The 13,387-nt window shown below is 40.4% G+C and overlaps 1 protein-coding gene across 3 annotated transcripts in view; it reads left to right on the top strand.

The window, feature by feature from the left end:
• Positions 1-11,248, top strand: part of otud4 (OTU deubiquitinase 4) — a 102,567-nt gene extending 91,319 nt beyond the window's left edge. For all 3 annotated transcript variants that reach the window (XM_078540906.1, XM_078540915.1, XM_078540925.1), the window contains 2 exons: positions 4,698-4,738; positions 8,758-11,248. In XM_078540906.1, the coding sequence (XP_078397032.1) occupies positions 4,698-4,738; positions 8,758-10,401 (1,685 nt within the window). In that variant the 3' untranslated portion in view covers positions 10,402-11,248. The remainder of the gene's footprint in view (positions 1-4,697; positions 4,739-8,757) is intronic.
• The last annotated feature ends 2,139 nt before the right edge of the window (positions 11,249-13,387 follow it).

Raw genomic sequence — 13,387 nt, 5'->3', positions numbered from 1 at the left:
AACCAGAAACAGGTACTGCTCTTGCTTAAAAGAACAGTGGATTGACATCCATTGCACGATGGGAACCTGTTCCAAAAGTCCACAATTCTCTGGGAAAAGAACCAGCTCCTGACGACTAACCTAGATCTGCCCTAATACAACTTAAAAATTGCAATCCCTGGTCCTCCCTGACCTATTTAATTGGAACCCGTCAACTCAAACACAATCTTATTCCTTTCATCATTTTATAAACATCAATCAGTCCTTCCCGGAATCTGTTTCTCTAAGGTGTAGAGTCCCAGCTCTTTGAACCTATTTTCATAACTAAAATGTTTTATGCTATTAATTAGTCTAATGGTCCTCCTCTGCACCCTTGCAAACCTCATTATCACCCATCATGTGAAGAGACCAAACTGAACACACTACTGAAGCATGATCAAAGTTTTGTACAAGGACAGAATAGTAAGGTTTGTTTTCTGATCAATTGTCCTGTAAATGCACCTCAACATTCTGTTTGCTCTTGCTCTTTTAACTGCATTGACCTTTAGAGATTTAGACAGTAGAATGTCAAGATTTCTTTCTTTAATTGATTGGTTCAAAATATAGTAGTTGAAACAAATCTGTTTCTGTTTAATTTAATATATATCAAGAGACATAAGAGAAAGTATATTCTGCCGATATGAAACCCTTCTAAAACTGGCTAAAAATGACGTTTTTAAAAAAAATATAACTGACTTGCATTTTTGTTCTTGCACTTGATGTTTCAAAATGGATGCTGTTCCTTTTATATAGGCATTTTTATCTGATTGGGATGGGAGTTTGTTGTTTACTGTTGCAGAACTCTCAAAGTATTTTTCTTTTGCTAAATTGTAACTGGATTTGCAAATTTATTTTAAAAATTGTCATCAGTGAGAAATATTCACTAAATACCAAATTGTTGTGGAAGGGAGGAACATCCTTTTGCTCCCCATGCATGAGTAAAGTTGCCAAATGAGCAAAGCTGATCTGTAGTTTTCACATGGAATTCTGCTGCATAGTCATGAAGTTTCCTTTCTGTACTATGAGGTACATATACTCTGGCCCTTTTTGATTTTTATTTTTGGTATAATTGCTGAAAATTATTTGTACGCGATCATTCCTTATTTTGAAGCTGATCAGATGCAACAATCCTTTTTCCACATTGCTGTTCCCCAGTTAGTGCCTTATACTTACTCAATGAGGCATAACCATGATTATTCGCAGATCCCTTCAAGAAAATCTGAAGTACTGGCTTAGGAAATTTGAAAAGATTTTACATTGCAACACACATGAGTGATTTATTTGGTTTGAACCTTCTCTTTCTCCCAAACATTTTCACATATGAATGTCAGGGAAAAATTCCCAAAATATCAGGATAAAAGCTGCATTGATATTTAACACGATGAATGCTCCCGATCCAAAACATCGGACTGTCTTTTTTGCTTGCCCACCCCCAGTTTCCATCGCTCCATCATTTGGAGGGTGTGCCTTCAGCTGCTGAGGCCCTAAGCATTGGAATTCCCTCCCTAAGCCTCTCTGCCTCTACCTTTCTCCTCATTTGAAAGCACTGCTTAAAACTGCCTCCTTGACCAAACGTCCTAATATCTCCATATGCGGCTTAGTGTCAATTTTTTTTTCATAATGCTCCTGTGATGTTTTATTATGTTAAAGGTGCTTATCGTGTATAAATGCAAGTTGTTGTTATAGTAGTACAGATGTGTTTCCGGTACTTTCTGTTTTCAATAATTGCCCTGTGAAGTTTAAATCATTCAACAAAGATACTTTTATGCTAGTCATGTTTTAGTTTTATTCTGGGAGACTGATGCTTTGAGCCAAATGTTTCTTGTGGATTATTGAAGCTACTGCCAGGGTAAGGGAGCTAGATTCAGTAGCTTAAAACCAGAATTGGATACTAGCCTCTTGGCATCTGAATTGAAACTGAACCCATATGAAAATTGGGTGTGAAAGAAGTTATAGTATTTTAGAGCAAACCCCATTATCAGTCTATTATCCATTCTTCTAAATCTTAAAGGGTTAGATTGAGCGATGAGGAAAGATTGGAGAAACTTGGTTCCAGGCCTCCATTTTGAGCTACCTATTTGTGAAATGTGTGGGAATGGTCTGAAGTTAATTCCTCATCTTTCTTGCTCCTGTGTATGAGAATTGTTAAGTTCAAGACTGTGCTATGACATCAAATACACACCATGTGGCTTTTCCAACACATCGTGCATTGTACTTGGATTTCAAAGACTGTTATATAATTTAGGATATGCACAATGTGGCAAACTTGACAGGCCCAATAGAATATAAATAGGAGCAGGATTAGGCCATATGGCCCATTGAGCCTGCTCCACCATTTAATAAGATCATGGCTGAATTTTACATCAACTGCACTTTCCTGCCCTATTCTCCTATCCCTTGATTCCCTTAGGACCCAAAATCTGCTGATATAAATTGTGAATAAACTTATTGACTGAGCATCCAGAGCCCTCCAGGGTAAAGAATTCCAAAGATTCACAACCTTATATGTGAAGAGGTTTCTCCTTGTTAACACACATTATTTTGAGTGCTTAAGTGTATTCAGGAGATGTGCATTAACTGGGGATTTATTTATGCTTCTTTGTGTAGGAGCAGACTGAAACTGGTTGTTGGGTTTGGAGATGCATATCAGTACTGTGTCTCTGTAGATAAAAGCTTGTAAAGATTAGGCTCCAGTTCTGTCCTTGACCCATGTGACTGTTAGAATGTTCATCACAGTCCTAAATGGCTGCCCCCTTGCCCTGGGACTATAGCCTCTAATTCTAGACTCCCCAGAAAGGGGTAACAACCTCTCAGCATCTGTCCTGTTGAACCCTGGAACAATTTTGTATGTTTCAATGAGATCGTCTTTTCATCAACCTAAACTCCAAGAAATGTATGTCTGTTATACTTGATTTTTCCTCATAGGGCAGCCCTTTCATCTCAGTAATCAATTGAATGAACTTATATTATATCCCCTCTAAGGTCAAGTATATCCTTCCTTAGGTAAGGAGACCAAACCATACAATATGTCATCAAACCTGGGTATGTTACACAGAGGCCCTCTCACCCAAGCTATTGAAATAGACCTTAAATAGCTGAGGCCCAAGTGCTGATCCTTGCTATAGTCCACTAGTTACATCCTGTTATCCTGAAAATGACCTGTTTATTCTAACTATCTGTCTGTTAAACAACCCTCTATCCATGCCAACATATTGCTCCTGATTCCTTGAACCCATAACATGTGTAACAACTTGTGTTGTGGCACCTTTGTGAATACCTTCTAAAGATCCAAATATGCTGCATGTACTGGTTACCCTTTATCTACCCTGTTTGTTTAAACTCAGAAAACTCAAAAGATTTGTCAAATGTGATTTCCCTTTTAAACTTTGACTTTGCCTAACAACATGGTGACTTTCCAAGGCTCCATTACCATGTTCTTAATAGGTTCCAGCATTTTCCCTACTGCTGACATCAGGCTAACTGGCCAATCGTTCCTTGTTTTTCTCTCCCTCCTTTCTTGAACAATGAGGCTAAATTTGCTACGTTCCAATTCTCTGGGTCCACTCAAGAATCTAGGGAATTTTGGAATTTCAAAACCAATGCATCCACTATCTCTGCAACCATCTCTTTTTTAAAACCCTAGGATCTAGGCTATTGGGTCAAGGGATTTGTCAGCTTTTAGTTCCTTAATTTTTGCAGTACTACTACTTTCCTAATATTAACTACAATAGGATCCTCACTCTCATTAGACGATTCATTCCCCACAATTTACGGTATGTTCTCTGTGTCTGCTGCTGTGTGGATAAACTCAAAATAATTATTTAATATCTCTGCTATTTTCTTATTTCCTAATTTCCCCCATCTCGGCCTCTAAGTGACCCATGTTTACTTTTGGTACTCTTCACCATTTAAAAAATTTGTAAAAGCTCTAATAATCACCTCTTTAGGAATTTCTTGGTCGTCTATTGCTGATTTTTAAAACTTTCCTAATCCTCAACCTTACTAGTCTTTTTGGCACTATTGTAAACTGCTTTTAATCTAATACTTCTCTAGTTAGCTTTGGCTGTACCACTTTTCCATAGGAGCTTTTATTCCTTAAGGGAGGGAATAACCATTGACTATTCTGAATTATTTCTTTAAATGTTTGCTATTGCTTAACTACTGTCATATTTTTCATATTTCTTAATCTCCGTTACCTTGCCCCTCGTATCTCTGTAAATGGCTGTTTAAATTTAGGACTCTAGTTTCAAACCTAACAACATCACTCTCAACCTGATTATGAAATTCATCAGTTCTGATGGAAAGTCATTGACCTGAAAAGTTAACTCTGTTTTTCTCTCCATAGATGCTGCCTGACCTGCTGAGTATTTTCAGGTTTTTTTGTTTCGATTTTATATTCTATGAAATTTGTCATGTTGTGATCCTTTAAATTTAAATTACTTATTGACCTTCAAACAACACTAGATCTAAAAAAGCCTGTTCCCTAGTTGCTCCCTTAACATATTATTCTAGAAGACTTGAATACATTCCATGAACCTGTCCTCCAAGCTACCAATTTGGTTTGCCCAGTCTATATGAAGATTGAAGCCCCGCAGGATTGTTGCATTATTGCACTTGTGGCAACTGTAGGAAGAGTCATTATTTCTGACCTTGTTTTCTTGTCTCCTTTCTTCAAATAGATAAAAGCATCCTACGCTTCTTCTACAACCTTGGTGTTAAGGTAGGCCAGTTTGCCTGGAGTAGCTGTTCACATCAGTGTGTTAAAAGATCATTAACAGGAAACTTGTCTGCGCTATTGATTTACATTACACATGGCTCTGCATGACTAATTTTAATTCCAGATTAATTGGTTTTCTTAAAACTACATTCTCATTTTAAACAGCTTGGTGACCATTATAGCACACTACAGTATATGTACTTTTTTCATGAAATGAATTGCTATTGCTACTGTCTTTATGGTATTAAAATGTTTGTGAGGGATCAACTTAAGCTCAATCCTATGGATGCTTGTTCACATTTTCTCTTAACCACATCCCTTCCTCTGCTCCCTGTCCTCCCATCACCCCTCTCCTAAGGATGGTGACTCTCATTAGGATGCACTTGCATTGGTGCTGGTAGCCCTGCACTTTCTCCCTTCAGGTGGCTTTTCCTGTCTGTGCCTGGACATCAGGTGTCAGCAAACATGGTGAACGTTTCCCTGCCATTACCTGACGACTGCATATGTGCATTTTCAAATAGTAGTTAACTGTATAAACATAGGAAGCAGGATCCCAGGCTGATTTCTTCCCTGTATCCCATCAGGAGCTAAGAGAATAATCGGGCTAATTGTAATGCGTCAACACCCCACCCCCAATAAGCCACATCAACTAACTCAGTGTAGAACTGGAATTTGCAATCTTATTGATCTGCCACACATTATGCATTTAGTCATTGAGCTATGAGCAAGATCATTCTGAGGCATTTTTTTACATTTCGAGGACACTCTCAACTGGTTATTAAGCATTTGTAAGTGTGTGCACAGTTAAAACGCTATACAGAAATTTTTACTGAATTAAGAGAATAACATGCTTTTTATACCTTATTAAAGAACCCTCATTCTATTTAGTGTTTCTTTTAATGATGGTATCCAGTGCATCTCATCCAGCTAGTCGTGGGGAACACATAATGATCATAATTGGGAATTTGGTGCAGAGGGGGAAGGAGGTACAGCTTTTATTCCCCTCCTAATGTAGAAGTTGAGGTAGTAAGTATTTAGTAGCTTAGTGCAAGTTAATGTATTGAAAAAGAAAAAAAAAATTTACAACAGACTAAAAACATGATGTAAATAAATTTAGACTAAGATATGGTAGCACAAGTTCTGTGTCTGGACTGCACTGTGTGGGTGTTTGTGGTCAGAGAGATGTCTTGAGTGAACGCATCCCGAGTCTCTCCAGTTCAATCATTGAACTGGACTGAGAGTTGGAGACACTTCGACATTTAAGGGAGGGGAGCAGTACCTGGACAGTTTGCTCTAGATTTCGGTCACACCTCATATAGAGATACAGGTTCAGAATAATGTTGTAATAGTGTGTATAGTGCACTCTGATAGTGTGCACACTAAGGCGAACTCAGGTGAGATATTGACGAAAAACAGAAACTGACTCTATCCAACAGGTGCAGTGTATTTGGTGTCCCTGAAAGTAAGGATAAAGACTATTGGAAGGACAACCAGAATGTGACCATGGCACCTTGGAGCACCAGGCAGTCCAAATAGGACAAGGAGGAGGGAAAGCATAATGTGGTAGTTTTAAGGCTTTCACTAATTAGAGAGGCAGATAGCATCCTTTGTAAGCAAAATGGAGAGTCCCACATCATTTGCCTACCTGGTGCCAGGGTGAGGGATATCTCAAACTGATGTAAAAGGATTTTGGAGGGGGAGGATCCAGTTGTTGTGGTCCATGTTGGGACCAACAACAGAGGAAAGAGTAGGCGAGAGGTCCTCTTTGGAGAGTACTAGGATCCAGGAGCTAAATTATAGAATTGGACCTTGGGGATCTAATCTCTGTCACAGGAATATACAGATCAGGGAGGTGACTGAAGGAGTGGTGTGGGGAAGAGGGATTCTATTTCACGGGACACTAGTATTGAAAAGGAAGGAACTGTATGGTTGGGATGGGCCCCACCTGAACCAGGCTGGGACATTGGTCCTGGTAGGAAGGATAAATAGGGTAGTCACAAGGACTTTAAGCTACTAAGTAGGAGGGAGAATGCAGGTGCAAAAGGTAGTATAGATAATTCAAAAACAAAAGGGAAGAGAATGAGCAGTAGAAATTATGCTTAAGGCACTGCAGGTAAAGGGAAAAACTAAAAGATGTTAAGGAATTAAACCAACATTAGAGCGGAAGGACAGGTTAGGATGTGTGATCCAAATAAGCAGACCCTGTGCAAAAGTACCAAGTATACGGAACTAACTGAAGGCAGAAAGTCAACTTAGAAGGTCTGACATGGTAGCTATTATGAGACATGGCTGCAAGATGGTTAGAATTGGGGAATAAATATGCCAGGTTTTAAGACTGGAAAGATAGTGAAATGGTAGAGGGGGTGAAGTACTCTTAGTGATTCAGAATGAAATCATTTCAGTGATGTTATGAGACGTAGGTGGAGAGTGTAGATTTTATGGGTCAAATTAAGAAATAGATAAGGATTTAAGAATGTAGCAGAAATTGTGTATAGGCCCCCTGGTAGTTGCCTTGAAGTGGTAGCTTATATGAATGATGGGATTAGACAACCATGTATCAAAGACAGTGGTTTTAATGTGTGATTTTAACTTCCACATGGATTTGAATAAACAGACTAGCACGTTTGAAAGGGTGTGAATTTCTTGTGTGTCCAGGATAGCTTTCTGCAACAATGTGCCCTAGAACTAACAAGTAAGCAGCTCGTATTAGATTTAGTGGTGAGTAATGAGCCAGATTTGGTTAACGGCCTAATGTTGCATGAATTTATCTAATAGAGAGGGGGGGGATGCATCGTCAAAAACTTTGCGGAGGTGAAATTAGGAAGCAGTTCGACACACAAAGGGTAGTATATGTCAGAACTCTCGCACAAATGGCAATTGATGCCAAACCAATTGTCAGTTTTAAAACTGATAGATTTTTGTTAGTCAAGGATTGCAGATCAGTGCTCTCATTGAATGGCTGAACAGGCATGAGGAACCAAATGCTCACTCCTGTTCCTGTGTTACTATTTCTGACCCCCTTCAGATCAGATTACTATCTTAATTGCATCACTGTTTCACGAGTTGTCCATTAATTGAGGCCTGCAGCAGGTGCTTATAGCTCTAATAAATTGTGTTTTGAGTAGATTATATAAGACAGGAAACATCCCATACACTGCATGATGTTTCTTTTCCCTGACATGGTCAGACATTTTGAATCGTCTTAATTTCACACAAGTCTTTTAAATCGTTCACCTGACTCGACACTCTGGTCATTTGAAAAAGACATCAGCACCTCCTGACCACTCTCCCCACCCCCCTGCCGTGTACACCACGTAACCATTAGGTATCCACGGCTTTCTAAAAATTCCTGCCCATTTTGCAGAGGCACTTTCCCTCTTTCTGTCTGTTTACACTTTACCCCTACTTCCAGTTCACACCTGGAAGTTCCCCTCCAAGTCACTCACCATCCTGACTTGGAAATATATCGCTGTTCCTTCACTGTCGCTGGGTCAAAATCCTGGAACTCCTTTCCTAACAGCACTGTGGGTGTACCTACGCCACATGGACTGCAGCAGTTCAAGGAGGCAACTCACCACCACCTTCTCAAGGGCAATTAGGGATGGGCAATAAGTGCTGGCCTAGCCAGCAACGCCCACATCCCTTGAATGAATGAAAAAAACATAATATTGCACACTGATTTTTCTCATCTGTAGGTTTTGCTCCAGCTTTGCTGCTGATGCTTCACTGTTCAGGGAAGTTTTCAGTAAGGTCAGGAATTGCTCATCTGCCAAAAGCTATTGTGTGATTCGGAAGTTTGGCTCACTGAAGGTGGCAGTGTGAAATCTTGGAGTGAAGCAGCAGCAGCATTATGCAGGAGGTGGAGCAGGACTTGCAGTGCACAGGAATAAAGTTGACTCACTTGATGAAAGCTTGTATGTTAGTAGTTTGGGAACTGCTGTATTAGTAGCCAGCAATTTGTTATATCACATATAAGCGATTGTGATTTTTCATATCAAACTTACATTTCTTTTTCTTTCTAGGCTTACAGTTTGCCATTGTGGGCACCATATTCGTATCTGTATCCATTGAACCAGGCTTATTTGAAAAGTTGTGGGATCTATCCAAGGGGTCCTGCTCCGGTATTTCACCCAAATCCTTGGTTCCATGTGACTGCTGGACTAATGCATAATGAGAATGTTACGATCCCACCGCACATATCCAATCCTCCAGAGACCAATGCTCCTGGTCAGTCAGTGCAAAGAGATGTCAATGATGATGGTGACCATTCACCACTACCACAGGCAACTACACCACTCCTGCCTCACAAAAATGAATCTGTCCTAGAGGCACCAACTCCTGAACAACTGCCTCAAAACTTTAATCCGCTTTTCGCACGGTATTTTCCTAACTTTATTTCAGATGGAACCCAGCATTCTGGCTGGAGAGCACCTATACCACAGGCATTATTTAGCCAGAATACACAAATGCACGCTTTCAGTTTCCATCCGATGTACATGGCTCTACCGAATCATGTATTTCCATTGCAGGTAAATAGTGGGAGCTCTGCTTGTCAAAATGACCAGAAGGTTGGTGCACCAGATGTGTGTGAACAGGTGTCAGGCAACTCTCAGAGTGATGAAATAGGAGAGATGGAGAGACAGCCAGAAGTATTCACCAGTGCTGGAGATGGCAGGCTGTCGAAGGCTCAGCCTGTTAGTTTCAAAAATTCTCAATTATCGGTAAAACCTGGTGGTGGAATTGGAAACAAATGCCCCTTTGGTGAGGAGCAATCAACTGCTAATCCTCATGAAGGATGTGCAAAGCAGCACTCTTCCCTTAGAAAGGAGAAAGAATCATTGCTGATAGATAAGCTAAATCCAGCATCTGTCACTGGGCTTGCTGGTGTGGATGCAGAGTATATCGAGCCCCCAAAGCTTGCAGGAGTTGATGCAAGTCATTCAGAATTTGCTAGCCAGCCCTTTGAGGCAAAATCCAGAAGTGATTTAACTTTGCAGTGTGTTGGTGAATCAAAAGTTGATACCATGGCACATGGTGTAGAAGTCACCTTCATGGATCAGACCTCTGAGAATAATTACAAAATGCCTGCCATGTTAAGCAACAGCAAACCTGTGCAGTTTTACGGTCAGACTTTGGGAAAGGAGAGACACTACATAAAGGAAGATAGTTCTTCAGAAAGGACTGTATATCGACGTTCCCCCTATGTCCGTAAGAAGGGAGAAAGGGAAATCAGCAGGAAAAAATGGCAAGGGAAACCTTTGTCATCAAAAAGCCCATGTTGCCTATCTGACAGCCATGTTGACAGTAGGGGCGCAGCAGCTGACACAAAAAGAGCGAGCAAGTCACCAATTAAAGACAGCAGTGTTCAGGGTGTAAACAGTGTTGCACAGGGTTCTGAAACACCTGTAGGTCTTGGTGCTGACAGGCATGAAAGCAAAAATGAAAATATACAGGAAAAAGTGAAAAACCAAAGGTTTTGTATGAGTCAGAATAGACTGGATGAAGAACCTGGTCCTGGCAACAGGAGAGATCATGATGTAAAAGAATTTCAGAATCGGGTGGTTGTGGAAAATGCCAGTGGAGTGTTGTGTGAAGGGAAACGCAATAGTTTTAAAAAACAGAGATATAGAGAGGGGGGGAAACCTAATCCTGCTGCAAGAAAGTAGTAACTGAGAAAATAGTAGTAAACATTGACACTGGGAGAACTAGAAATAAAACCAGTGCATTTAAACAGATGTTACAGCAATTTTTACAAGAATTTAAACATTTTTGCCCCCTTTTATGCAACAATCATAGAATTGATAGAATCTTACAGCACAGAAAGAGGCCTTTTGGCTCATTGTGCCTCTGCTCTTTGAAAGAGCTATCCATTTAGTCCTGTACCATGCCTTTTCCTCATAACCCTGTAAATTAGTCCTCTTCAGGTATATGTCCAATTACCTTTTTGAAAGCTCCTGTGGAATCCGCTTCCACCAACCTTTCACATATTATGTTCTAGATATTAGCTCATTGTATGAAAACAAAAATCCCCTCCAATTCTTTGCCAATTATTTTAAATCTATGATCCCTGGTCACTGACCCACTTGCTGGAGAAAACCGTTTCTCCCTACTTCCGCTATCAAACCCCCTCATAGTTTTGAATACCTCTATTAGGTCTCCCATTATTGGAGAGAAGCGACGAGTGGGGTCCCACTGGAATATATGTTGATGCCTCAACTATTTACTCTATTTATTAATAACTTAGTTTACACGAAGGGCCATATATCCGAGTTTACCGATGGCATAATCGTGATTCAGTAGCTAATAATGATGAAAGCATAAAATTACAAAGAGACATTGATAGGTTATGCAAGATGTTGAAATGTGGTAGATGGCTTATAACCCAGTTAAATGTGAAGTTATCCATTTTGGCCCATAAAAGGGTAGATCAGGATATTATTTAAAGGGTGAAAAACTAGGAATAGGTCCAAAGAAATTTTTAGGGGTCCACACACACATCACTAAAATATCATCAAGTACAAAAAATAATCAGAGACCAATGGAATGTTAGAGGGCTAGAATATAAAGGGGAGGAAGATTTATTACAGCTGTACAAAGCACTGGTTAGACCACATTTAGAGGATGGCATATAGTTCTGGGCAGTGCACCTTAGGATATATTAGTTTTGGGAGGAGTGCAGCAAAGATTCACCAGAATGTTACCAGGGCTCCAAGGATTAGATGTATGAGGAGAGATTACATTAACCTGTTATGTGGTGCTTAATGTCTTGAACGTAGTGGGCTGCTGAACTGGGGGAAAGATTGGAGGTGTCATACTGGGGTGGGGGAGAGGTGGATTGCAGTTCAGAGGCTGGAGTGGGGATGTAGCAGGGGGACAGAGGCCTTGTGGTGGTGGGGGAGATCAGAGCCTGGTGATCAGGGGTACAATTGTGGGCCTCGTGGAGACTTCCAGGGTGGCGGGGAAGGTCCATGGAATTGGGTGGTGGTGGGTGTGGCCTGATTGTGGAGGCTCTTGGATTCAGAAGGTAGGCACTTACCTTCTGAATCCAACTAGTCCTCATCAAATTTGAGAATGTGGCTGACAGCCTCATTAACTTATTTAAAGATCCAGTCCACCTCAGGTCCCCGTTGGGAGGCCCTCAACGGAGGTGTCCTCCCGCTTTCCATCGGGGACCTCGGGTGGAGGGTGTTGCATGCAGCAGTCCCCTACAACTGAAGAATATGTAGGTTCACGGACTTCCAGGATACCTACCCTTTTTGTGGTCTTGTGGAGTCCGTGGACCATGCTTATATAGGGTGTGGTAGGCTGCACTCCTTGTTCAGTTATTTAAAAAACCTCTTTGGAGCAGGTTAGCTGATTACCTAATTTCTGGCCTCAGGTTGGTGTTGGGTTTGGGCTGGGAGATAGGTTTTTGAAGATATGAACCCTCTCTCGCCCAATTGCCCCAGACACACCCTTTTTAGGTTAAAATTCAGTCTGATTTTTCTTTAACAAATCTCTGCTGCTTGCCCCATGCTTCTCCAAATAAGAATTATTTTTATCCTGGACAGTTTCTAGTAGTTTTCCCACCACTAGTGTTTGATTGGCCATAATTCCCAGGTTTATTCCTGTCCCCTTTTTAGTGCAGGTGTCTAACATACATAATCCTCCAGTTCTGGGGCACAGATTGCATCCTATCTGGACAAGGTGACTTGTTAACTTTGAGTGACGCCAGTCTATTTAGCATCTACTTTCTATCTATTTATATCCTATCCAATATCTCTACTCCTCCCTCCTCTATTGCAACATTAACTTCATGCTCATCGTTTGAGTACAGGTGCAAAGTATTCATTCAGTACTTCAGTCATGTGCCACAAAAATATTTCCTTTTTTGTTCCCTATTGGCCCTACCACCCCTTTAGCTATGCTTTTACTTTTTGCATGTTGATAATACACTTTTGGGTTCCTCTTTATGTCACCCACTAATCTTTTATCATATTCTCTTGTCCTTCTTCATGTCCTTTATCAATACCCCCTGCATAGTCTGTATTCTGCCTGGTTTTCATCTGTATTCTGTGCCTGACATTCGTCATAAGCCTCTTTTCAGTTTCATTTTAACCTCTCTTTCTTTTGCCATCCAGATGCCCCATCCCCTTGCTGGTTGTACTGAGCTACCTCTGCCTTTAAAGCCTGCGACTGCTTACTTAATGTTTTCCTGGCTAATCTTTGTTTCCAGCACAACACATGTTACATTATCAGAGGTATTACTATTAAATAGATAGAATTTCCTAAATAATGATATCAACAGGAAAAGAACTTGGTAGTTCAGTGTTATCTGGAAAGATAAATAGATGAGGCAGAAACTCGATGGGCTGATTTGAGAGTACAGGTATCTGCATTGCATTTTTTTTAAAGTAGATCAAAAGACATAATAGGTAAAGGTTATAGTGAAACCTGTAGGTGCCACAATGATGGATCTCTTCTTTTTCATCCCAACAATCTTTTGCAGGGTTGTTTTACAAGTCTGGATAAATACTTGAGGGAAGAAACAGTTGCAAGTCGTCAAAACTAAAAATATGAGATTTGTCATTTCAGTTAATCTAGAAACCTTTTTCTTACATATTAGAGGGCAGTGTCATTTTAGATGATATTAAGTCCACACTCTGTGTAAAC

The sequence above is a fragment of the Cetorhinus maximus genome, chromosome 1, assembly GCF_964194155.1.
Source record: "Cetorhinus maximus chromosome 1, sCetMax3.hap1.1, whole genome shotgun sequence".
NCBI lineage: Eukaryota > Metazoa > Chordata > Chondrichthyes > Lamniformes > Cetorhinidae > Cetorhinus > Cetorhinus maximus.
This window is presented reverse-complemented; position numbering and strand designations above follow the sequence as displayed.